The sequence below is a fragment of the Choristoneura fumiferana genome, chromosome 18 (genome assembly GCF_025370935.1).
Source record: "Choristoneura fumiferana chromosome 18, NRCan_CFum_1, whole genome shotgun sequence".
In the NCBI taxonomy this organism is placed as follows: domain Eukaryota; kingdom Metazoa; phylum Arthropoda; class Insecta; order Lepidoptera; family Tortricidae; genus Choristoneura; species Choristoneura fumiferana.
Window position 1 is genome coordinate 2,479,709 of NC_133489.1, and position 27,691 is coordinate 2,507,399.

Genomic DNA, 27,691 nt, shown 5'->3' on the forward strand with positions numbered 1-27,691 from the left:
TCGGTGACAAGAATTTTGGTTCAGTAGTGATAGGTTTCAATGGGATGAACGTTGGGATACTTACAATCTAACTGTAATAGTAGAGGTAGATATGTCATTGTGATTTTAAGTGTAGATATTGTTTTCCACTCAAGTTATCTTTACAAACAAATTTTCTGTATCATAGTAAGATAGACCCTGGAGCCAATTCTGTAATTTGACTTTCACTTCGAATTTTGACAATGGGTAGATAGATTTCGAGTTATTAATTTTATTGTAGAGACGAGAACCCTGTGCAGCGTTGCCACCCTGTTTCCACCAGAGGGTGCTGTGCTAGGATAGGTAAAGGAAGGGTTTCTATTGGTTGATGAAAAGCACATTCCCCCAAAACATCCTGCTTGAGACGCAGCTTAACCCCTTTCAGAACTGGTCAGTAAAACTGTGTTTCTTAAGATTCACTTTTTCTCAAAAATATTCGTATTATGTGGACGGCGCCGGCATCAAATGATTGCGCGTAAACAGTACGATTTATTATTATCTATTTATTACAGAATTTCATAAAAATCCGTCTAGCTACTATAAGTAGTGTTAAAGAGTATCGGCAGGGTGAGCGTTGCACACGGGCGCAGCGGTGTTAGGGGCGCCTGCCGCGGCACTTTGTACCTATTCCATTTTGACCTCGCGCTTCCGCTAAAGTTATAAATTGCATTATGATTGGTTATTTGGAGTCTTTTTGTATTTTTTTTCTTTCAACTCCAAATTTGTTACTTTTACGGGTATCCGTGAAACATATCGAAAATACAAACTGAGACATGGATGCACAGAAAAACCAGAAAAGAGACCAGCGCTGACCAGCGGTGGTGTAGGGGTATTAGCACGCAGCACGGATTGCTGAGGACCTGGGTTCGATTCCAGCGCTGGTCTCTTTTTCTGGTTTTTCTGTGCATCCATGTCTCAGTTTGTATTTTCGTTATAATTGCACATGGGCTAAAGACGCCTCTGGATATCATTTTGTAATATTTTATTACAATGTCTAATAAAATGTATTTAACCTCAGGCGAATAGAAGTCCTTGTTGTCTCTGTCGTCTCCAGTGCCAAAAAAAGTCATATTCTGAGGAAAAAAAGACGTATTACATGATTAAGTATTGCGTCAGAATAACAGTCTGCGGTACGTATTTTTGAAACTTTGAATAAGTACATATTTTTACACTTGACTGTAGGTATGTAGCATCTCAAATTTTTTCAATTGTATTTCGTTTCTTTTGTACAATAAAGAGTTTACATACATATATAATATCGAGATAAAAAGTGGTCTATCATACCTACCAAATATCATCAAAATCCGTCGACCTGTTTTTAGCAATAGCAAACATACACACACATTATACTCACAAACTTTTGCATTTATAATATTGTATTGTATTGTAAGACTCTTTATTGTACATCAAAATACATGAAAATATCAATAAACAAGAGAAAGAGATAAAATGTAACTAGTGAGCAAAAATTTGATCAAAAATATCTGAACACGCTTCTACGCCGTCAACAATAGAGTCGTGTTCAGATATTTTTGTTAAAATGTTTGCTCACAAGTTTATGAACTCGACTCGAACTTATTCATTGAAGGGATCTCTACCAGTATTAGTAGCTTTATTTGTTTTTTAATATAATTAAAACCTACCGGGTCTACTTTCTGCCTGTTCAAGTGTATATCCAGATCCTGTGATATCCGGTAGGTGTTGGACAAGTCGTCCTCCATGATCTCAGCCAGTTTACTCTGCTGAGGGTTTGGGAGACTGCTGATGCCTGACATCTGTTGGAAATACAGCACATTAAGCATATCACCCGGTCCTGAGAAGTATCTTCGTTCCATTCTCCATACAAACGTTGTCCCGGTCTCATTTGAAAACTAGGCAACAGAAATAGATGCAATTTTGTAAGTATGGACTAGACGTAATTACCTATGCCTGTGGTTTTTCAGATTTTCATATAAATGTGTAATATCAGAATTACAGGAGCTCAAAAGTCGACAAAAAAAAAGATGTCAACTTTGCACGAGAATTACAGACTAATAAAGCATTTTTACAAAAATCGAAAAAACCACAGGCATAGAAAATATAATGAATATCTTGATTGTAAAATATCATTGATTTCTGTGCTATACTTTTCGTATACTCGTAATATGAGGACAACGAAACCCAAAATTCAACCGCCCAAATCTTGAAAAGCCTACAGCTATCTCGATATAAATTACGGACGTCGTTGCGGAAGGCATGGGGGGGGGGACGGCTGCGAGCGCTTATGTCACGAGCGATAAAGACAGCAATATCCCAAACGAATACCTAACGCGGCCGCGCGGCCGGCAGGGAAACTTCTCATAAGGCTTCACCAAAGATGTGCGAGGATGTTTTTTTATTTTTATTCGACTGAATGGCAAACGAACAAGTGGGTCTCCTGATGGTAAGAGCTGACCACCGCCCATTGACACCTGCAACACCAGGATGATTGGATTGGAGGGGGGGGCGGATTTGGGGATGTTGTATTTCAAGGAATGTGTTTTTAATTAACCAATAGAAACGCTTCGTTTACCCATCCTCGCACACCTCTGATGTCAACAGCTGAGCGGAGCGAGGCGACATAAATGAAGCGTTTTTATTGGTTACAATATTCCACATAAATTAACTTTGTATACAATTGAAATGTATTGTTGTAAACTATTGTTGGTGAATCATAATAAAAAAAAAGGAACGGTCCTCGCATGTCTCTGGTGGAACCGGAGCCTTACAGACATAACTAGTGCTATAGCTCAACACTCAACAATACAGTCATACTAGCCAACTAGCGTGGGCGACTAAGGCGACCCAAACAACACTGACTTATCGGTGACTTTGAGCCATGGCAATTATACTACGCATTGAGCCATTATACAAGTCAACGCACGTAAAAAGAGCTCTGTGTGGCTAGTGGAGGGGATACGTTTGCGCATCTGGTTACTAATAAACCAATGGCGTGACGGCCGCGCGCGCTCGTACGCCCCCCGCCGCGTCCCCCACTGCCCCGCCGCCAATTTGGTCCGTATTTCGCTCACTGCGCCTGCACAGGTATATCGCCAGGAGCTCATTTAACGTGTGTTTGTTCTACACACCATGCTCATATCGCGGTTCATAGTGGCCGCAGTCAGGTGCCGCGGCTCCACGCGGAGCATGCACCACAGATCCAGCACGCCGAGTTCGTCAGTGGCGTTGGGCACATTCGAGTCGACGGGAGAACTACCGACCTGGGTTTGGAAGAAAATTAATAAAAAATCTGGGTGGAAGTAGTATAGAGTGAAAAATTTGGTTAGGCAACCAGAAGGGTAATAGGAGCATTAGTTGGGTGTAACCACAATTATAGATACACAGGTGCAACGCCTCGTGGTTAGCGTAGGTACATACCGTTTATAATACTTACCAACCACTTTAAGCCTCGAAATGAGCGTTATCTACTACTCTACCAGGTACAGTAGGTACACTTACCAATGCCAGCGAAAGGTCTGCCCTCCGGTTGGCATTAAGAAGGGCCTCCCTTAGAGGCAGGGCGCACGTTGCGAACGGTCTTTCCTTGTTCTCCATCTCGCTGATCGTTATTGGCATCTCCTTCTACAACAATCACCATCTCCATCATCATTATTATGTATCCTAAACCTTGCAAGAAAGAGAGAAAATGCTTTTATTCACAACACAAGACAACAATATTAATTTAATTAGGTACATAGATAACACGAGGGATAGTAGGTATGTGTCATTGCAATGAGGGCTATCGTTTTTTGTCTTTCTAGATGGCGCCACTGTTGCGTGAGGTTTTTAAGTGTGGCTTTCAAAGTCTGTTATTACAGGCGTGAAAACAAAGTTTAGGTTAAAATCATATTTAATACATCGTAAAACCGTACCATAAAAATATCGAGCAATCACAGTCTTGCGTAGTCCCGTTTTGATCGGAAAAAAAGGGAGACAAAAGTTTTCGAAAGACAAAACTGTCTCAAAATAGAGACATTCATTGCCCCTTATCGCATAATTGCCATAATTAATTTCAGGTAATGCAAAATATTCACAAAATTATTCTAATTATAAATTTGACATTCGGAAACCTCACGCTACACTAGCGCCTCTGGCGGCGAATTCATACGCGATAGCCCTCATTGTGAATCTACCCCAGTTAAAACACTCCAGTCGCACCTTTAAAATTAAACTGAAATAAAACGAAATTTTCTTACTTTAAAATTCAACCATATTGTGTTTTATTTAAAGTTTATTTTGGAACTGTGTATATTTCCAATTATTCTGTTTAATTTTAAAGGTGCGCAGTGTTGATTTTCAACCAGCATCGTCGGTACCCTTGGACCGCTGTAAAGATATACCTACTACTACACTACTACACACTATTAACTACATAAGCGATTTTACGAATTTAATAAGTTCATATAAGAATTTCAAAAACATGTCAATTTAACTACATAAGACTAAGTGAAATGATAATTTACTTTTCATCTCTCCTGTTCGGAAAGTTAATTTTCATGGGTAGATAGCCGGGTGGAAAATTTCGTTTTCATCTCTAGGGTGGAAAGTAAATTTTTTTTATTTTTTCGATTAGCCACGGAGTCGAAGAGAAATGAGTTACGTCAATGACACTTTTTTTTTCACGTTTCGGCATGGCCATCTAGATGCACGTCGTGACCAAGGAGTTTATATACAAACACTGGAGGTTGAACGCCGAACATCCGTTTAAAACAAGAAATTTGATCTTTATTACGTCACGAACATATTCCATCTCTTTCTTTAGTTAGGTTAAGAAAGAGATGGATGTCATTCGTGAAAATGTGAAAGAAAGAGATGGAATATAAGTAATAAAGGTCAAACTTCTTCGTTCGGCGTTCTACCCAGTTTTGTAGGTATATAAGCTCCTTGGTCGTGACCAACTCGATTTTTTTTATAGTCGGGGCCGTGTGTGGCCAGGTCGAAAAGGTACTTAGAGGTTGGATATAAGTAAATTCAATTTACTGAATACTGAAATTTAATTGAATGTATTCTTATTTTTTTGTACTATTTTACTTTCCTCACAGTCGAAATGAAAAGTAGAGTGTCTAACTCGGGAAATTATCCAAAGATTCCCCTCGAACCCTCGAAGAAATATCTCAGGTGAAATGGGCACTTTCCACCCTTGGTTATCAATCTAACTATATAGACACCGAACATGTGGTATTTCCGAAGAATTCCACAACCAGATTGTTAATATAGTCACCGAACTTACAATGCCAAACTTCAGGTGAATCAGACACTACCACGAAGTGCAAAACTCGAACTTCGCATGTTGCCGTCCCGCTGACGCTTATGTCATTTAATACGCAAGTGAAAGGGACGGTGCGATACGAACTTCGATTTGCGAGTTTCATAGTAGCCCCTCAGATACCTACCACGAAGCGGTCGAAAAATAGTTGACAACTTTGTAACCTACAACTTCCATACAAATATGTTGACAAAGTATGTGGCTGAATACTTTTTAACTATTCTTTGCTTTGAATCTACAGCAAGGAAACTCGCTTTCACGTAAAAAAGTCAAAGTTCTAACACCGCTCTTTTTGCATCGGGGGTTAGGTCCAAAAATAAAAAAAACTGTCAGAACTCACCCGCTTGAGGTACTCAAGGAACTCCTCAGTGATTTTCTCCTCGTACTCCATGGAAAAGTCGAAATGTATGACCCGGCCGGGGTTGACGCGGGTCATTGTCACGTTCTGGTCGTAGAACTTCCAGGATAGCACCAGCTGCTTGTCACGGGAGAGCATCACCGCCTGGAGAGTTGATGGGCTTTAAACCAGGGCAGGGATCACGATGGCTGATTTCCGTTTGTTCCCAGTACAGATTCACATTTCTATATATTCCCAATTTTACAGATTCTACGTATACCATTTCTACATATTCCCGTTTCTACAGATTCTCATTTTTACAGATTCCCAATTGGACGTATTTTAACAAAACTATCATCAAGTCTTTCAATGAGGCTGGGATAGTCATCACACGGTGCACTTAAGCTTCGAAAAAAAAAATAGAAGAAAAAAAACAAAAAGGATCCAAAACACTGTCATGTTATTCTTTAATTTTTGTTGCTACTGAATACTAAAACTAGGTACTAGATCGAAAATACAAACTGAGACATGGATGCACAGAAAAACCAGAAAAAGAGACAAGCGCTGGGAATCGAACTCAACTCAGCAATCCGTGCTGCGTGCTATAACCCACACCACTGCTGGACAGGAATCTAGACACGAATTTTTCCTATGCATACATATCTCAGGTTGCTTATTTCTACTATGCTACTTAAGCAGCAGCACTAGATCCAAAATTGATAATTGAATAGTTGAAAAAAAAAGTTATTCTGGCGCTACACCTGCCACTGCCACGGCACTCGCGGCGCTCGTTTCGCATGCTATAGAGTCGCTCGCAGTTCTTTTAAACACACCTCGCTTTGCTCGTCGTCGCACCTAACCTCCTCGCTTCGCTCGTCGTCGTAGTACCCAACGGATACCTTCTTTAAAGTATAATGAGCTGAAAATCTATAGGTAGAGTTGGGAATCAGCTGAATTAGGAAAAGTTTTTAAGTTACGTCGTCGGCGACGAGTGCGTTACACTACGGTCTACATACTACGGTCATACATATGAGTCAACATCAAACTCAGATAAATCCGATTCCAAGAATTTTAAGATTTTCGTTTTGGTATCAAAAGAAAAATCAAGTAAGTACCTAATGTAGACTTAATACGGTATTTGACTATTTTGTATATGTTTTATAAATTAAAACTACACTATGCCTGTTATCGAATAGAAAAAACAATTTTTAAGCTACCTTTACTAATAACAAAGTTATAAAGGTTTGAAATTCAAGATTAGACAGAGAAATACATACTGCCAGTACCGCCATACTTGCTGCATAGAGAAAAGCGTTTGAGAAAGAGATAGGTATATAGATTTTTCCAAAAATCAGTATACATCCAATTTTCCACCGATTTAAATTTTCTCTTCGCTAAACACCTGTATATCTATATTTTCATAATAATATTAAGGTATGGCAAAATCAGGAGTAGTCAAATACCGTATTGAGTGGATTTATCCGAGTCTGAAGTTAAGCGACTCATATTTTCCTCACCTCATCGGAAAGCACGATAGTACCGACGTGCAGCGTGAAGTTGCATTTGGGCGTGAGGCCGCCGCTGAGGCGGGGCTTGGCCTCCGCCTTGCGGAGCGTTATTGACTCTCTGCTGGTGAGCTCCGCGGCGGACGCGGCGTCTTTCGACAGCGGCCGCTGCTGTATGGAGATGTGGAGGGGGGAAGTGAGAGGGTAAGTTGGTATTAGCGGGAAGTGGAGAATTCCCGAACGGGAATTCCGGGGATGTTGTACGAGCTGGCCTCATTTCATAGACGGCATAAACGAGGTATGATTATTTTATGATAATCCGTCCGTGTGATGTTATAATTTGAACCATAGATGTGCGAGGATGTGCTGCGAGGAATTTCTTTCATTAATCAATGAGGTTTATCACGTATGAATTCGCCGCTAGAGGCGCTAGTGTAGCGTGAGGTCTCCGAAATGTCAAATCTCATAGTTTTTGGGTGAGATACGCGGGTTTATTTATAATTAGAATAATTTTGTAAATATTTGCATCAAGTGAAATTAATTATGGCAATTATGCGTTACGGGGCAATGAATGTCTGTGTCTTTTGAGACAGTTTTGTGTTTCGGAAACTTTCCTCCGTTTTTTTCCGAACAAAACGGGACTAAGCATCACTGTGGCTGCTCGATATTTTTATGATACGGTTTTAAGATGTATTAAATATGATTTTAATCTAAACTTTGTTTTCTCGCCCGTAATAACAGACTTTGAAAGCCACACTTAAAAACCTCACGCAATGTGGCGCCATCTAGAGAGACAAAAAACGATATCTCTCATTGAAAAGCTTCATTTAGGTACCATCAGCCAAATATATGGTCTACCACCCTAAAGTTGATAACCGTTTGCATGTCACAAAACAATAATGCCAATAGATGTGTCTGTCAACTTGAAAGTTCGACTTTAGCGACATATTAATTTGATAGGAACTTGTTTAAAAGTTGATAGACCACTTATTTGGCTGATGGTACCTCGCCTCGTTTCGCTCAGCTGTTTCCACCAGAGCCGTGCTGTGCGAGGCTAGGTAGGTAAATGGAGCGTTTCAATTGGTTCGTGGAAAACCCATCCTCTCACATCTCTGGTAGTAACGCAGCTGAACTTATTTTGATGAAATTTGTTAACGACAGAGTGAAGACCACGGGAAGGATAGGTACTGGCTGGTTTTTATCCTAAATTTCATAGTTCAGCGGGATTGTCGCCAGGCACATTTATAAAAATTATCAGATTATAATGTTAGGTATATTTAATTTTCTTAGGTATGATGCTAAGCACATCGAGAGAAAAATAAATGATATATGACACGAATATATTGACATATTGACGACCGGATGGCTAATTCATTAGAGAACCTGACTACGAAGTTTGAAGTCCCGGGTTCGAATCCCGGCCGGTGCAGATATTTGTATGAATAATACGAATGTTTGTTCTCGGGTCTTGGATGTTTAATATGTATTTATCTATATAAGTATGTTTATCCGTTGCCTAGTGTCCATAGTACAAGCTTTGCTTAGTTTGGGACTAGGTCATTTGGTGTCAAGTATCCCATATTAATTTTTTTAGTTGTGTTTATATCCACCGCGTTTTGTCGGTCGAGAATTGCAACACCCCATTTCTTCCCGTGGGTGTCGTAAGAGGCGACTAAGGGATAAACCGGAGGATGGGCAGCAGCGTCCTCCGCGAACTATCTGGTATAACTGCGGTCGCCAACCCCCTTGCCAAGCATGGTAATAAAGCATTTCCCCCCCGAAATTGGGGGAGGCCTATGTCCAGCAGTGCACGTCTTTCGGCTGACATGACAATATCAATATATGCCAAGCAGGTATATTAGGAGTAGTTAATCGAAGATTAAGGTTGGTACTAGAATTAAAAATCTTATCGTACCAAAAATATTTTAATATCCTTTCTTTTGCAAACAATTTGTACATGATAAGCACATAATAATATGTATAGGTACCTAACTACTTATAGATATAAAGCAATTAAAAAGACTAGGTACTTGAGACTACCACCAAGGAATTAACTATTACTGAATTGGAGATAATCGTAAACAATACTAATAAACAACAAAAAATAGACTACCTACTCATAACTACTTACATTGCAATAATAATGATAAAATATGCACATGTTTTATCTTAAAAAAAAAACGTTTATCTAAAATTACAGAATTATCAAGAAATGACTAGTTTATTTGATGGTTTCACATACAATATCGAATAACTAGCAAATTCAACCCGAATGCGTGGTATGTCATACATTGTCAAAATTTATTTAAGCAATAAAAATAAAAGTCACATCATCAGCTTAAAGCACCGCGCAGAATTAGCTTAAAGCACCACGACGGGTAAGGGCCTACGCCAGCTGGCGCGGGTGCACTGCGCAGGCGCTGGTGCAGCTACAACCCTATGCACGCGACGCGCGCAGTTAGCGCTGCCCACAGCCCGTTCATATAAAAAAAAATTACCACCAAAATAAAGAGGTTGAGAGGCTCGAATAGTGTTGTGAAAAACGCTCATTTGGAGGCTTAAAGACTCGAACCCTAAAGACTCTCGAGGCTTAACGACTCAAAGGCCGCAAAGACGGTTTCTTGCATCCATACGCATAAAATAAGCCAACTTAATTGTCAAATATAGTCGAGTCTTTAAGACTCTGGAGTCTTAAGGCCTCGAGTCTTTAAGCCTCGAAAATGAGCGTTATCCACAACTCTAGGCTCGAATAATGACCCCCTCGAAAGCTCTAATTCATCTGCACGTTAAAGCCTGGAACCAAGCTTCAATCAATCAACCAACCCCTACCTACAAATTCTACCTACAATGTTGCTACCAAGCCTGTATTACAGGTTCTGGAATATTTTAGATGATGGAAGGCCCGTACGTCACCTCCCTGGGGCGTTGGCTGTGCAGCAGGGAGCGGCAGCGTGCCAACTCCTGTGATATCGCCTGCAGTGCTGCCTCCATCTTTTGAGCTGACGACTCTTGGTTATACCTACGCATGGAAAACATTAGCTAAGTTGAAACAAAACAGCGGAAACACAGCTGATTGGTAGGATTAGAGAGTAAGATGGTGGTATTGATCCGCTCGGACCTTGCACAGTTATACGCTGCCGGCCGACACCGTCCGATCACTTCTGACTACTTCCGTGAATCTCAAACATTTCCTACCTCAGATGGTTTCCAGACCGATTTACTGGCAAAAAATGCGAGATTAGGAGTCTAAGAGACCCCCACTAGCGTCTTTCGAGCGTCGTTGTCGTACCAGCGTCCGCGCAGCGTCGACGCGACGCCAGCGCAACGTTGTTTTTGCGAACAAGTACACTGACTCGCGCGACGCGACGCCGGCGCTGCGTAAGCCCGGCGTTCGGCAGCCGGCCAGCGCAAGCGTTCGAAACTCTAAGTTCGTGTCGTGCAGTCCCTCTGACACTTATACTATTTAATACGAGAGTGAGAGGGACGTTTAGACACGAACTTCGAGTTTCGTAGCCCAGCTGGCACGACGCCGACGCTCGAAAGACGCTAGTGTGGAGATTTTCTAAAGACAATCTTATCCGTCTTTAAAGCAATCGTGTGTTCCACGTGGATGCTACTGAATTACAAATTAACAAGATGACGGATTAAACCGATCTCAAGTACTTACGGATTGATGTCGCCCGGTAGTTTGGCCCCAGGATACTCTCCCGTAGACATCGAAACATTCCGCTTTGGATCTGACAAAACAATGAAAATATACGAATGATTCTCTTATTACACTTGACATTTGACCTAATTCCAGTGGTCGGATTGACGTGAAATTTGGCACACTATGTAAATCTGGTAATAATACAATAATCTGGCAGTGACATCCTGTTAGCCCGGCCAAGATCGTCCCCGCAAGACGGTACTCCTCAATGGTTAACGGCATCGACTTGAAATTTGGTACGGAAATGTAGTTTAGACGACAATGCAGGTGCAGTCAGCAAAAAAAGCTCTCAATAAAAATTACACTTAACAAAAACTTATTCTCGTTGTCGCGAATTTTGGCAAATCTGAGGATACGGCAGTGTCCCCGCCAAGTCGAGCTACATTATTCCCAAATTCTATTATTAACTATAGCACGCAGTGGTGCTGTAGCCAGACCTCAAAGGCGAAACGATTAAAGATGTGTACCTACATGATATCAAAGTACTTACAATTAGTCCCATTGGGTACTTCGCCTTCACTGAGCATCTGATCCTGTACTGGCGTATAGGACTCCGAAGTAGTTGTAGCTTTGTGTTCGCCGGGAGACAACACATCTCGGGGCGTGGTATCTGCAATTAATTTGCTTCGTTCAACATAAAATGCCAGCATAAATTACATAAATGTCAAGTAAGAAGAATGTAACAGGATGTCCGATTAGAAAGACGTGGTGCTGCACAGGCCTTATAAATTGGCTCAGAGTTGCTAAGCGAGAGAGCTATGCTCGGGGTTTCTCTACGGGTTCGAATCAGAAGTGAGGAGAAACGTAGAAGAACAAGGGTCACCGACATAGACAAGCGAATTAGCTCGTTGAAGTGGCAATGGGCAAGCCATATAGCACGGAGAACAGATGGCCGTTGGGGCTGAAACGTTCTCGAGTGGAGACCGCGGATCAGCAACCGCAGCGTAGGACATTCACCAACGAGATGGACGGATGACCTGGTTAAAATCGCTGGTTCACGGTGGGTGCAAGTCACTTCCAACCGAGGCAACTGGAGGTCTATGGGGAGGCTTATGACCAACAGTGGACCTCCTCCGGCTGATATGATGATGGTGAACTTCACATGATCCACTGGAGAAAATCACACACACACTCTTTATGTTGTTTTTCTCTGATGATGAACTTTAGTCGAGTTTGAAATTTGTCAGCGAAGTGTGATATGATAAGATAAGCTATGATAAGTTCGCAAGCGAGTAAATTGTTTACAGTTCGTTGTTGCGGACCTCCGCAAAGTAACGCCTGATTCAATTACTTTCATTACAACATACCATCTCTCTCCGTAGGCAAGTCAGTCATGACCGATATCTCGTTTTCAGTGTTTTCGGGTGTCGTTGCCCGAGATTTGTACACTTCAGGAGGCTCCGGCACGTTATAGGTGTTGCCTGAGTTTGGCTTGCTTGCCTCAGGCTTAGCCTCAACACCGGACTGCTCTAATGTGTTGAGACCTGGAAATGAAAGCGTTCAAAGGGTTTAGCAGGATAAATGAGGGATTTGGCCTGGGTTATTTTAAATTGGTAAATGTCAGTAGATTTGATAATTAGTAATCACTCCGACTTTCAGTACCCTGCTTTGGACTGTCAGAGTTAACTATCAAAAATTTTAGATATTCATGAAATAGTCTGGAATAGGGGAAATATATAGATTCGATTTGTATCATTCAAACATGGCGGATGTAGACAGTATCTAATTTTGGTATTTCTGGTTTCTTTGGCTAGTTGAAGTATAATTTTGAAAGTGTTTTATGCGGCGATTAGCCTTAACAGTGAACAGTGATCACAAAACTATATATTGCTCTCGTGTCTGACATTTTTGAATGTGCAAGTTGTCTCCACGTGGTTTCTGGAATTTTACTATCAATTTGCAAAAACTACAATCACCGTACAACGTCGCTCCCAAAGAGAGATTACTTCGACACTGGCGAAATTGTCCTAAAATAGGACAGAAGCCATATTTTAAATAAAATAAAATACGGGAAATATAATTGGCAGCTGTTGAAAATGTAGACATTTTTCGATAGATGTATCTATAAAATTGCATTGTAAAATGAGCTCTATGTGAGAGCTTAAGATTCAAAACGGCTGAAGCTACAATAATTACCAGATGCTACTCAAACTATGAATTAAAATCTTAAAACGAACTCGATGGGTCAATTAGTTATTTAGTGAATGTTATTCTGTCTCGTAACTTGGGGGACATCAGTGATACACTTTTTTAGAAATCGTTTGCAATGCATACTACTAGCATGTTTAGGAGATGAACCATGAAAGAATTGCCTTAAAATTGTCAAAACTAAAACTCACAACATTTATTGAAACGTGAGTGCAATGAAGATTGTTATTGTATATACACTATAGGCACTGGGATAAATCGCAACATATAAATGATATAAACCATGATAAAGCAAATTGAAAACAATTGAACCATGAACACACCACCCCCAGTGCCAGCGGCGCACGCGCACCGCCTAAACACCAAGTTCGGCGGCAGCGCTGTGGAGGTCTGGGTGCCGCTGCAGGACCGAAGCATCGGCATGCTGCTACGGCCGCCAGGGCATGTGCAAACTGTTGCACTGTGCGCGCATAGCTCTAAAATATATGTTGAAAAAGAGAGTGCGACAGAAAAAAGTGTAAATGAGAAAATTATTAAAAAAACCGGGCAAGTGCTCACCGAGGGTTCCGTACACATTAATAGGTATGTAAATGGGAATCGTGTGTGTGTTGAAGATATTTCCCGCTTTTTCCGAGTGATTTAATACATCCAGTGTAAGCAGAGCCCTGCTTCTAAGCAAAACGTACGCAGTGTGAGGTCAGATTATATTGGTCATTGATATTTACAGACACACATAAAAAATCAAGAAAATCAAATTTCAAGTTTCTAGGACAACTGGACTACCCTATAGGTTTTGCACGGCAATTTGTATGGAATCACGTTGTTTAATGACTGTAACTTTTGATTGCGTTGACTTGAAAGTTTGATTTTTTCAAGGATTCAAAGGACCGCATATTATTCGATATCAGTTTCAGCTTGATACCTCCACGCGTTCCTGAGAAAAAAGGTCTTGACAGACGGACGGACGGACGGACAACAAAGTGATCCTATAAGGGTTCCGTTTTTTCCTTTAGAGGTACGGAACCCTAAAAAGGAACTGATTTCATAACAAAATGGAGATAGACGTTTCTATTTTTTTTATTCGATTGGATGGCAAACGAGCAAGTGGGTCTCCTGATGGTAAGAGATCACGGCCACCCATAGACACCTGCAACACCAGGAGGATTGCAGATGCGTTCCTAACCTAGAGGCCTAAGATGGGATACCTCAAGTGCCAGTAATTTCACCGGCTGCCTTACTCTCCACGCCGAAACGCAACAGTGCAAACACTGCTGCTTCGCGGCAGGATTAGCGAGCAAGATGGCGGTAGCAATCCGGGCGGACCTTGCACAAGGTTCTAACACCTACAATCTGACGTTGGGGGAGAAAAGCTCTCGAGTGGGACCGGGAGACTAAACGTTGACAGGTCTCCCACTACGTAGACTGGCGACATAGCGGGAGTTGTGTTCAACTGGTGGATGCAAGTGGCGAGTTGTCGTTTGAAGAGGTTGGCCTTTGTTCAATAGTGGACGTCTCCCAGCTGATGATATTGATGATGATGACGAAAGTTTTCATATCAATTTGAACGGAGTATTTTGCATGTTTTTTTTTTTAATAGACTTCCAAAAGTTCCAAAGGCGGAGGTTCTCAATTCGACTACGTATTTTCCAATATCACTAACCAGTATCATTTGCTTATCATGCCTACTTCTTCCTCTGGTCTGTGTACGGTCAAGGATTCATGAGTCACCATGGAAAGTCATTTCATTGTTAATTAATGTGGTGTCACTATAACGTTTACAGTGAAATCGTTCCATGGTGGCTCATGGCCTGGATTAAAGTCCTTGACCGTACATTTATTAGAGCAGTTGACACAGAAGAGAATAGAAAAGGAAGATGATAATAATGATAAGCATAGTAAAACACAAACAAATAAAGACACAAACAAAGCAAGCGTGCCGAACAGTTTATATTAGCTGCTGCTGCTTTACAAGAGAAGTTTTAAATATTCTGTCGAAAAACAGCATCAAAAGGAAAAATCAAGCAAAATATCTTACCAAATTGTTGCTCTTGACCCGCAAGTATTGTTGGTCCTGTAAGCGGTGTTTCTCCATGTGTATTCTTTACATTACGCGAACTCACTTTACCAAAATCTTCTGTAACATTCTGTTCAAAACTTAACTTTTTCTCACTATCATGATAATGAAACATATTATTTGAAACAGCTTGTCTGTCGTCATCGTCTATAGTTATACCATTAATTACACTTTTGACTCGATTATTCTCCTCTCTTGTGGGACTAGTCGGTCCATTTCCGCAGATACCTTCTATGCTTATGCCTCTGTTTTTAAGTTTTCCCCTCGAAGCCTTCAGAGACCCATTTTTTTCGTTAGCCTTGCTAATTTTGCTAGCAACTGAGTCTCTATTATCAGTCGGCAAGGGTCCTGGTATTTGGAGGCTGTTGTGCTTGTCATTTTTTGGTTTTACCGGCATATTTAATGATTTCTCATCAAATGTAGTATCTTGTGTGGGGCGTGCGGACATGCCTTCTTGAGAGATTCGCCGAGTTCTTAATGGAAATAATAGTTTATAAGACGTTAGAAACATTAATATTTACTTGTCATAAGCATATCCAGATAAAGGTCTAACGCAAAGAAAATAGATTTAATAGTATCCGCAGAATATTCTGCAGTTTTTATCTAAACATACATTGTAAGAAAATACTCCAGGAGTAAAAAAAACGTAGAATCTGTCAAATATCTGTCGTTGCGCTAGATCTGCATCAATGGGATGGAAACATAGGATTATATAAGTAGTTTCATTTAACTATCGTTGCAATAGGTGATACTTACAATTCCTTATCCATTATTTGATGCGAAACTCGCTTATTGGCAGCCCCTTTTTGATCTCTTAACGGCTTTTCATCTTGTTGACATACTTCAGTATCATTTCCTCTTTCACCCGACAGCCATTCAATACATGGTGTTTCAACATTTTCCTGGTCTTCTTTGCATTTTGGACACTTGCATTGAACTTTTCCTTTCAAATTATTTTCCGCCGTATCTTTCGTACTTAAAACATTATCTTGAGTATCATTTTTATATATCGTATGGTATGAAGCCAAAATTATGTCACCCTCTTCCATTTTGATATTATCCGTCTTGTAAATATTTGATTTTAGGTCGTTATCAACTCTATTATCCACATTATTGTCTTCATCAATATTATACGTATTTAATTTAGATTCTGTGCTTAATACTTTGAAAACATCGTCTAAATTTACCTTATTCGAGTGCTGACTTGCTGTCTGCTCAAGTCGTCTTTGTTCTAAACGGTTACGTTTCTGATTTAATTGAGACTCGAATCTCGATTGTTGCTTGGACTGTATTGACTCTGTGTATTGTTTGCTGCTACTGGGTAGCTGTTCATCTTGTACTTGATTTGTTTCTTCATTTGGTAAATTTGGGCTCGGAGGGAATGTTTCTTTCACCTTAGTGTCATTGTTGACATGGTCGATCTAGGGATGATGGTAATTTTAATTATAATTTGGTTTCTTATTCCCACATACCTTTATTATACATTAAGAGAAAATAACGAAACATAAAGTAGAAAATATTAAGTCTAAGCTATACCCTGAGTACCTAGGTGGCATGCGCGATGTTTTCCTGGTGAAATTCCAAAACTAAACTTACCTCTGAAACAAGCTTTAAAACTTCAAATAACCGGACTAAATTCGTATATTTAGTTTCACGGGAGTTAAGTCAAATGGATTTTACGAAGCAAATATCAGGTATTCTTGATTGGTAGAGTAAAACAACAGCTAACTCATTTATACTCGTACTAAATCCATTTGCCTCAACACCCGTAAAGCGACCTGTAAACGTACAAACCTCAACAATGATTTTCTTGCTGGGGTCAATAATGACACAGTTGTAATCTTTGATGTTCTTAATCAGGGGCACATCTGGCTCCTTAATGACGACATCGTATGACTCAAATTCTACTGATTTACTGCGAAGACTTTTTGATGATCGGTCGGGATTATCCTGGGGAGAGAAAAAATTATCATCATCATATGAGCCGTCCACTTTTAGACATAGGCCTCCCCCATAGACCTCTATTTGCTTCGGTTGGAAATGGCCTGCATTACCGTGTACCTGGTTTTAATCAGATCGTCCGTCTATCTCGTTGGTGGAGGTCATTCATTGCGCTTGCCGATCCACGGCCATCTGTTCTACGGGCTATATTGTTGTATTGATTGATACTAAACTCAGCATGTGTAGTTCTGATGGCAACATATAAATATGGCACCATCTAGCTGATCTGATGATGGACTCGGAAGCTAAACAATGGAACTTCAAGTCTGAACAATGTAACCTAGCCGTGTTTGGGCTTGTTGGAAAGATGGTATCCAGGGTTGATGATGGAGCTGTCAGTGTGGAAACTTCAAGACAAAACGAGTCTTATATATCTTTGGGTGTATATTGACCAAAGTTAGTTTCCATGGTACAATTATTGAGCATTTAGGAAGTTACCATTAGGTACTTACTTACTATCAGGGGGCAGCGACCTGAAGTGGGTCGTGGCCTCCAACAACAGACTACCATGCTTGAGACCATGCTTACCATGCTTGAGTTACCATTGAAGCATGTATTTTAAACTTTAAGAGACCTTCCACACGACATTATGATTGGTTTTTTGGAGTCTTTTTGTATTTTTTATTTCAACTCCAAATTCGTTACTTTTACGGGTATCCCGTGAAACCATATCGAAAATACAAACTGAGACATAGATGCACAGAAAACTCATCAGGGGTTATAGCACGCAGCACGGATTTCTGAGGATCTAGGTTCGATTCCCAGCGTTGGTCTCTTTTTCTGGTTTTTCTGTGCATCCGTGTCTCAGTTTGTATTTTCGATATGCTTCCACAGGTTTTTTTTTACGCGCTGACGACGCACTTTTTTGATGCGCGCGTCCTCTGCGCCTTCATCGCATTTTACACGTTTTTGTCGCAAATGAAACACGCTGTAAACGTGGCCTTTGTTTCGAAACAAACGCAAGGATCGTGTGTAAGGTTAAAACGTGCCGGCTTCCTTGCGTTTTCTGAGCGTTCGACTTGCGTTCGTATCGATACAAACGAGCGCAAAAAAAAACGTCATGTGGAAGGTCCTTAAAGTTCACACTACTTACTACTGTAGATTTGAGACCATCTAATTCTGCTTGCAAATGTGCTACCCTCTGCGTTAGATCACGATTTAACGACTCCATACTCTGCAACCAAAATATCTACCAGGTTTAATAAGTACATTGAGGTACAGTCGTCATTAAAAGCTATCTAGCACTCGAGGTGCTCTACTAATTATATCTGAACACGCACATACAGTCAAACAAATGAGGGCTGTCGTTTTTTGTCTCACTAGATGGCGCACTGTTGCGTGAGGTTTTTAAGTATGGCTTTCAAAGTCTGTTGTTACGGGCGTGAAAACAAAGTTTAGATTAAAATCATATTTAATACACCTTAAAACCGTACAATAAAAATATCGAGCATGCCACAGTGTTGCATAGTCCCCGTTTTGTTCGGAAAAAAGGAAGGACAAAGGTTTCCGAAAGACAAAACTGTCTCAAAATACAGACATTAATTGCCCCGGAACGCATATTTGCCATAATTAATTTCAGATATTGCAAAATATTAACAAAATTATTCTAATTATAAATAAACCCGCGTAGCTCACCCAAAAACTATGAGATTTGACATTTCGGAGACCTCACGCTACACTAGCGCCTCTAGTGGCGAATTCATACGCGATAGCCCTCATTGAATCATGACCCAGGGTGGAACCTTTGCGCTACTAATGTCATATTGACATCACATACTTTTGTCAAGGAAATCATAGTGAAATTGATTATTAGTGTTCAACTGTACGTTTCCTTTCTTCTCACTGTGCATAAATTTCTGTTCGCCTATCTGTAAGTTTTCCTTTCCTGTTTAGGTTAGCTTGAAAAGATCCCTATTAGGCATAAGTTCGCCTTTGTACTCTTTTGTTTTGTTGTTTTCTTTTTGTATTATTTTGTGTTTTATGTAAAATAAAGTATTTACATAAATACATACGTGGTTGAGAATACGATCGTGTTCAGATGTTTTTGAGCATCTAAAGTCTAGTTACATTATAGATTCTAGATTAACTTCGATGTTTATGATAGTGTTTGTGATTACAGTTGCACCATATTATAAGTTACAACCATGTATCTGCGCAGCGAGCATTTTTCTGAAAGGTGATAAACTCTTTTAAGCAGTAAGGCGTACTTCCTTACTATACTGGCTAAAATACACTTCATGAGATACAGCCGTGTAAAAGAGAGACATACTGACAGCGAAACGACAGTTATAGGGTTCCGACCGTCACCCTTCCAGTACGGAACTCTAAAAAGGCGGTAGTTAAACAAATTTACCTCGTCCTTGCCACTTTCACGATTGGCTTCCGCGTAGCCCGAGTCCTCGGATTTGCAATTCTTGTCCTCCGGAACGGTCAGTTGGTTCAGACGTTTAGACGTCGCTGGTAATTGCTGAAAATTAATACTTTAATCTACACCCTGATTCTTGTTATTCATCATCATCATCAGCCTACAGCAGCCTATAGCCTTTAGCATATGCTCGCAGTCCACTGCTGGACATAGGCCACCCCCAATGAGCGCCATTGCGCCCTGTCCTCGGCTAGACGCATCCAGCTTCTACCAGCAGCCTTCCGCCACTTTTTTTTTCTATTTCCAGTTTAATTCTTGTGTCCCAAGACGCTCATTTTTTGAAGATCCCTAAGTTCTACCGCTCCGAGAATGGTATCGCTCCAGCGGTGAAGAAGTTATGTGCTACGAAGCCATAGACAGGCATACATCGGCGTCAAATTTACACCTTTCTTTTTACGTCGGGTTAAAAAGGAACTTTTAGAAGTTAGGTATTTAGTACTTACATCAGGGGAGACTTCGTTGAATGTGAATCGAGGTGACATGCAGATGTTGCAACGTTCGCTTTCGTTTTGACTTTCGCGACGTTTCTCTTCCTGTCATAGGGAATAACAGATGTGCGGTCAAGGACTTCAATTCGTGAGCCACCATGGGACCTTATCAAACGAAAAGTCATTACGATTTTCCTTGTTAATTGACAAGATTTCTTTTTTTTAACACCTGTAAATTACTACAGGAATCGAAAGAGTTTCGCCTCCTGAACATGGGAAAATATTTATTATAATTTATTTCTCCATATTTAAAGAAATACAAAAAAATCAAAAAATATATATGAATTTGCCAAAACTACCACAGAATAGATAGGTTTCCTTTGCATTTTTCACCAGAAAAAGGAGCTGTCATAATTTTGACAACGTCTACGTCAGATTTACGTGATCTTTTTTTAATAGAGACTAGACAAAAGTAATGTATCTATTGTGTGGTAGTTTTGGAGTTATGCCCTTTTAGACTAAGCACATCTTAAAAAAAATGTAATAAATTAATTAATAATCCAAGCGAAATTTTAAAAATATCAGCGTCTTTCTCTTTCCAAACAGAATACAGAGAACGAATAAAATTATAGTTTTAGAAATATAAAATCTTGTCAATTAATGCGACGCCACTATAATGTTTACTGCGAAATGGTTCCATGGTGGCTCATGAATTAAAGTCCTTGGCCGTATATAGTGAATGATGTTTTTCATTTCTCCTGTTCGGAAAGTTTAATTTTCACGGGTAGATAGCCGGGTGGAAAATTGCGTTTTCATCTCTAGGGTGGAAAGTAATTTTTTTTTTAATTTTTCGATTAGCCACGGAGTCAAAGATAATTGAGTTACGTCAATGACACTTTTTTTCACGTTTCGGCATGGCCATCTAGATGCACGTCGTGGCCAAGGAGCTTATACAACACCGGAGGTTGGACGCCGAACATTCGTTTGTTTAAAACAAGAAATTTGATCTTTTTTACGTCACGAACATATTCCATCTCTTTCTTTACTTAGGTTAAGGAAGAGATGGAAGTCATTCGTGAAATGTGAAAGAAAGAGATGGAATATATAAATAAGTAATAATGGTCAAACTTCTTCGTTCGGCGTTCAACCTCCAGTTTTGTATATAAGCCGACCAAGGGGTCGTGACCAACTCGATTTTTTTTTATAGTCGGCCGTGGCAGGTGGCCAGTCGAAAAGGTACCGTTGGAGGTTGGATATAAGTGAATTCAATTTATTATTCTCATTTTTTTTGTGTAGTATTTTACTTTCCTCACAGTCGAAATGAAAAGTTGAGTGTCTAACTCGGGTGAAATTACCCATTTCCCCTCGAACTATTGGCGCTCTCACTTATATCTCGGGTTAAATGGGTCACTTTCCACCCTTGGTTATCAATCTACTATTGCCGTCTATTTCGTTGGAAAAGTTCGTATTTATCTTGCTATCTCAACTAACAAGCTTACTGAAGTTTACTGAAGCTAATTGCTAATAAAAACGTAAGTTCCTATATACAGTCGAACAAACTGACTAACGTACGGCCAAGAACTTTAATTCATGAGCCACCGTGGAACCATTTCACAGTAAATGTATGTTAACTCTTTATTGCACATAAAAATAAAAATACAAATACATAAAAATATACCTCGTTAAGTTTCTTGCCGGATTCTTCTCAACAGAGGTTTTTCCGAACCGGTGGTAGTTTTTTTTTTGACATTCATAAGTGCTTGTTATAGCCTAAATTGAATAAAGATATTTTGACTTTGACTTTGACACAGAGAGGAGAACAAACGCGAGCTTATCCCTAAAAAGGGATCTCTTCCAGCTAACCTAGTAAAGATAAGACATACAAAAATGAAATGACGGATGATGAAGAATGAAATGTCATAGTGACATCGCATTAATTAACAAGCAAAATCGTAATAACTTTTCCTTTGAAAAGGTTCCATGGTGGCTCACGACTTAAAGTCTTTGACTGTACCAGGGTGGTACCTTTGTGCTACTAATGTCATGTTGACATCCCATACTTTTGACATAATATAGGCTGTTTTTATAAATAAGTACTGGCCGTCTCAAGTGTCAATAAAATATCCATAAACTAAAGAGGCCAATAAGTTGTTAGTGACTATCTATAATCTGGATAAAAACACTGTATGAAGCTTGACGTCATACGGCTGTTACCGGGAGCGAAACTTTGACTTTTTCTACAAAAAGATTCCACAGTGGGTCACGATGCAGTTGGTTCTTATGTTACATCAACATCACATACAATCAATTTGTTCGACTGTGCAAGACGACAAATAGTGGTTCGTAAACATGAACTTGCATAATAACGTTTATACATACCAGTTGGGAGATATTGCTGAGATGTTGCTCGATAGTCCTGGCGACTTGTTGCGACATGTCGGCCGCTTTCAACCGCATCTCCATTTCGGCAACTTTCCGCCGCTCCAGTTTCAACTGCGACTCTAGTTCTGCAGCTGGAGTTATAAGCGAGATAAACTACCAGCTTTAATAGTACATTGTGTCTTAAGGGCGTTAAATAAGGAATTACGAACGAGAGTCTGTTATAACTTAACGCCCTTAGTCGTTTTATGCAAAAAAAGGCCCTTGGGATTTATTTAGGGAGTTTCAATCAAGTTAGCCTAGATTCCGAACATAGGTACACAGAGATTTTTAATCGGTGATCCGGAGTTAATCTAAAACATACATACTAAATAATAATAATATAAGTCTTAAGAAATTAGCTCATTGTTTAATTGATTGAATGAATTGCAATTAATTATCTTATTAAAACCAATAACTACCGATACATGGGCATCCAATATTAATTATTGAATTGAAGTACCTAGATAGGTATCTACGGGAATCCCGTCAGTGTGATTTAATCGTAACCGCTATCAATTACTGAATTAGGCAAAATGATACCTAATCACAGATTAAAAATCATCTTGTATATAACTCAAGATCAATTAGCCTTTCAACCGTCGATAGGTATTGTGAACTTATTACCAGCGCTGGCGTCCCTCAGTTTACGCGCGATTTCCGCGTCGTCACCGGCACGCAAGCTCTGCGAGCGCGCCGCGCGTAAAACGCTCACTTGCTGCTCTAGTAGCGACATACGGGCTGAATACTCCGTATGGGTCTTTGATAGCTCCTGAAAAAAAAACACCCTTTTTGCTGAAGGTCAACCAATTTTTTAGTAGCTGGTGGCCACGGTAATTTCTTCTGGGTCACTTATTAAAAGTATGATTTTATGGGGCACAATCCAGTGGAAGTTAGGAGTTGTGACAGTTTAAAGGCAATACGATATTTGACAGCTCCTGAATTTGCCATGTCTTAATATGATCATGAAAATATAGAGATATACAGACAGTGTTTGGCGAAGAGAAAACTAAAATTGGATTTAGTGATTTTTTGAAAATTCTATATACCTGTCTCTTTCTCAAACACTTTTCTCTATGCAGCAAGTATGGCGCTACTGGCTTATGACATCACATGCCAGTATGTCTTTCTCTGTCTAACCTTGAATTTCAAACCTTTATAACTTAGTTATTTGTAAAGGTAGTTTAAAAATTGTTTCTCTATTGGATAACAGGCATTGTGTAGTTTTAATTTATATAACACTAGCTTTTACCCGCGGCTTCGCACGCGTAAACTATTCGGTGTGGTAGCTGCAATTGAAATTTTCTGGATTTTACAAAATTCCCCTGGAAATTTCCAAAATTTATATCGTGGTCTTCATTGAGGTTGTGTTGTGAATAACTGTACAAAATTCAAGACTCTAAACCCAGTGCTGAAGTTTAAAAAAAATTCCCTATCCAAATTCAAATGCAAAATACAAATTCAAATCATTTATTCAGTAAATAGGCCGCAATGGGCACTTTTACACGTCATTTTTTATACTACCAGCGCTTTCGGAAAGACCATCATTGCCAAGAAGAATGCGGCGCAAGAAACTTGGCAGAAAGTCATTTTTTCAAAATAAAATAATTGTAAATAAAATACTTAAAAACTACAGTATACAATTAAAGAAAAAATACAAAATAATAATAATAATAATACAGGGATGTATGGGGGTCCCTTAGTTACAAAACTATACCGTGGAATATGGGGATAAAAAGTAGCGTACTTATGTGTTATTCCAGACATATGGCTACCTACATCCAAATTTCATGCCTCTAAGCTCAGCGGTTAATATTTCAAGATTTTATCCCTATCCCGTGGGAATATCGGGGAAAAAAATAGCCTATGTGTTATTTCCAGAGGGCCAGCTACCTACAAACCAAAATTCATGGCTCTAAACCCAGTGGTTGTTATTTCGAGATTTTATCCCTAGGTATCCGTGGGAATATCGAGTCAAAAAGTCCCTTACGTGTTATTCCAGAAGTCCAGTTACCTACATACCAAATTTCATGACTCTAAGCCCAGCGGTTATTATTTCAAGATTTTATCCCTATCCCAGGGGAAAATCGGGATAAAAAGTAGCCTATGTGTTATTCAGAGGTCCAGCTACCTACATACTAAATTTCATGGCTCTAAGCCCTGCGGTTGTTATTTCAAGATTTTATCCCTAGGTATCCCGTGGGAATATCGGGTCAAAAAGTCACCTATCTGTTATTCCAAACGTCCAACTACCTACATACCAAATTTCATGACTCTAAGCCCAGAGGTTGTTATTTCAAGATTTTATCCCTATCCCGTGGGAATACCGGGATAAAAAGTATCCTATGTTTTAATCCAGGTTATAAACTAACTTTTCGCCAAATTTCATCCAAATCCGTCCAGCCGTTTCAGCGTGAAGAAGTAACAAACATACTCACTCACTCACTCACTCACTCACATACTCACTCACTCACAAACTTTCACATTTATAATATTAGTAGATATATCAAAATAGTCAAATACCGTATTGCTTTATGGCGTATCTCCTGAGCATGCTAGCATACATTGCAAACATTTTAAGACGGACAAACATAAAAACACACACACTTTCGCATTTGTAATATTAGACAAAATTTGTCACCTCTCAAAAATGACACAGAAGCATTTTAACGCATAATTAAATTTTGTGGATCATTCATCCACCATTACGTCTCATATTTCGTTTTCTAGATTTTTTTTACCGTACAACGGCAAAAACTACTAGACACTGGCAAATTGTCCTCCGATGGACAGAGCCATATTTTTTTTAAAGAAACAACAACAACAAATTTTGTGAGGTGACGTATTTTGTTTTTTAGTGACGGTTTGACTCTCAAAGTGCGGTACGGATTAAAGTCACTCACCTCTTGTAAATCCACTATTCTCCGCTTGAACTCTTCCATAGTCGTTCTGCATTTGTTTTCATCGCATACTTCATCAGTCTTCACCCTTAGAAAATAATATTTGGGTCAAAAAATTGTTTTCGCTGCATTGTTTTCTACCCGAAAAAATGTGACGGAGTAGTTTTTTGTAAGTATGGGATAAAGCGGCATTTTTAATTTTTCTCTAGTTAAATATTAGTTACACCGAAAAAGACAAAGTGACACCATATTTTTATTTGTTACTTAGAACTGTTTAGAAGACATAAATAATTTTGAGACAGTGGTCAGAAACAATGCAACGAAAATAATTTTGACCCATTTATTATCGACGAGACTAAAAGCCCGTGGGAATGTCAAAAACTTACATAGTGCTATTCATTAAAGCGGGAAGTATACTGCGTCGTTCAACTAAAGCGGTCGTTGCCAATTTATTACTAACTAGCTTTTGCCCGCGGCTTCGCTCGCGTTAAATTTGGAGTAACATACATTTACTTTCTGCGATCCTTTTTTCGTGTTTTGATTAATTTTTCTGAGGATTATATGGAAATACAAATACAGACAGATTTTCTTTTAGACAGATGGTGTAAATTTTGTAATACAAAAATCGACCTACATACGTAATTAATTATGATTCTTACCAACTTTGAAACCCTGCTTCGCTGATTGAGGGTTGGAATTTTAGAAAACGTTAAAGTACATACTACGCGTTTCTTTTGCCCGCGACTTCATACACGATATAGGATTATATCCCGAGAAATTGTAAAGTTCCCGTGAGACATGAATTACTGTTATGATCTATTTTAATATTCTTAATTGTCGATTAGAGACACATTGTAGCTTTCTATTATTGAAATAATTTTGAAAATGTGCCTCAAAATTGATACTTATTTTTATTCTGCGGAAAGTTTGCAATTTTTCTTAAAGTAAGTAGTCTAATGTCAATCAGGGATAGTGTATATCTTTCTATTGATAAAAGAATTATTTAAATCAGCTCAATAGTTTCAGAGATGACCCCCAACAAACAAAGAAAAAAACAAAGTTGAGATATTTTCCTATTCTTTCTATTTCTCTAATCTTTTCCCTAGTGCACCTCTGCATTACTTTAGGTCCATCTATGCCAAATTTCACACCGTAGCATGCTGAACGGTTGTGTTGCTCTGAAGATGAGCTCTGGTTGAGTTCGAAACGCGTCAGTGTAAAGTGGTGGTGGTGATAGATGGATTTGTGTGATTTGTGTGTTCTCACAGTGTGGAGGTGGAGGAACTGCATGAACACATATTGCATGGGCACAAAAGTAGCTATCATAAAGGTCGCGGGTGGGCAAAGTAATTGTGTCAGCTCGTTGAACGTACATGTAAAATTTCGTATCTATGCTATCAGCCCTTGAGGAGTTCCGTCATCAGCAGCCAACCCTGGATGCAGCATCAGGCGGTGTATATCATATAAACACATTGTCATTGAAATTTAACAATCATGTAAAGTCTTTTGCGTGTGCCATCAACTTTTGAGGAGTTCCCTTCTACGGAGACGATCCTCACCAGAATGAGTAGGATGTCACTGGTAAATAATTGTTACCAGATTTACATCAGTTTGCCAAATCTCCAGTCCCCAGTTTTATTAGTTTAGCTTATGCGTTTTCTGATTCAGTTGGTAAGTATATAAAATCCTCTTTATTCGTTTTATCCCGTGGGATATTCGGAAAATCTTTGAAACAGTTTTTACCTACCTGCATGCCAAATTTGAAGTTTCTAATAGTTATAGTTACGCAAATAGGGCCATTTTGAAGTGAAAATATAAATCCCATTTTATTCCCTATCCCGTGGGAATTTCGATAAATCCTGAAAATAGTTTTTAGCTGTTAGTATTACCTACTTGTTTACCAAATTCGAAGTCTCTAATAATTATAGTTACGGTAAAAGGGTCAATAATTGAAAGTGAAAATACAAATCCCATTTATTCACTATCCCGTGGGAATTTCGAGAAATCCTGAAAACCGTTTTTAGCTGTTAGTATTACCTACTTGCATGCCAAATTTGAAGTTTCTAATAATTATAGTTACGCAAATAGGGTCATTAATTAAAAGTGAAAATACAAATCCCATTTTATTCCCTATCCCGTGGGAATTTTGATAAATCCTGAAAACAGTTTTTAGCTGTTAGTATTAGTTACCTACTTGTTTACCAAATTTGAAGTCTCTAATAATTATAGTTACGGAAATAGGGTCATTAATTAAAAGTGAAAATACAAATCCCATTTTTTCACTATCCCGTGGGAATTTCGTAAAATCCTGAAAAGAGTTTTTAGCTGTTAGTATTACCTACTTGCATGCCAAATTTGAAGTTTCTAATAATTATAGTTACTGAAATAGGGTCATTTCAAAGTGAAAATATAAATCCCATTTATTCCCTATCCCGTGGGAATTT

At 39.3% G+C, this 27,691-nt stretch overlaps 1 protein-coding gene across 2 annotated transcripts in view; it reads right to left on the reverse strand.

Annotated features, from left to right (window-relative positions):
- LOC141438203 (uncharacterized) overlaps positions 1 to 27,691 on the reverse strand; it is a 51,948-nt gene that overhangs the window by 17,885 nt on the left and 6,372 nt on the right. Inside the window, exons 6-25 of one of the 2 annotated variants that reach the window (XM_074101965.1) lie at positions 25,251 to 25,335; positions 22,975 to 23,119; positions 22,309 to 22,442; positions 19,945 to 20,034; positions 19,430 to 19,543; positions 18,170 to 18,250; positions 16,870 to 17,025; positions 15,832 to 16,496; positions 15,037 to 15,548; positions 13,325 to 13,477; positions 12,161 to 12,337; positions 11,344 to 11,463; positions 10,812 to 10,881; positions 10,058 to 10,163; positions 7,157 to 7,315; positions 5,643 to 5,804; positions 3,496 to 3,618; positions 3,126 to 3,257; positions 1,662 to 1,793; positions 1,032 to 1,091 (exon numbers count right to left, since the gene is read on the reverse strand). In XM_074101965.1, the coding sequence (XP_073958066.1) occupies positions 1,032 to 1,091; positions 1,662 to 1,793; positions 3,126 to 3,257; positions 3,496 to 3,618; positions 5,643 to 5,804; positions 7,157 to 7,315; positions 10,058 to 10,163; positions 10,812 to 10,881; positions 11,344 to 11,463; positions 12,161 to 12,337; positions 13,325 to 13,477; positions 15,037 to 15,548; positions 15,832 to 16,496; positions 16,870 to 17,025; positions 18,170 to 18,250; positions 19,430 to 19,543; positions 19,945 to 20,034; positions 22,309 to 22,442; positions 22,975 to 23,119; positions 25,251 to 25,335 (3,376 nt within the window). The remainder of the gene's footprint in view (positions 1 to 1,031; positions 1,092 to 1,661; positions 1,794 to 3,125; positions 3,258 to 3,495; positions 3,619 to 5,642; positions 5,805 to 7,156; positions 7,316 to 10,057; positions 10,164 to 10,811; positions 10,882 to 11,343; positions 11,464 to 12,160; positions 12,338 to 13,324; positions 13,478 to 15,036; positions 15,549 to 15,831; positions 16,497 to 16,869; positions 17,026 to 18,169; positions 18,251 to 19,429; positions 19,544 to 19,944; positions 20,035 to 22,308; positions 22,443 to 22,974; positions 23,120 to 25,250; positions 25,336 to 27,691) is intronic. The other variant, XM_074101966.1, reaches the window with a different exon arrangement.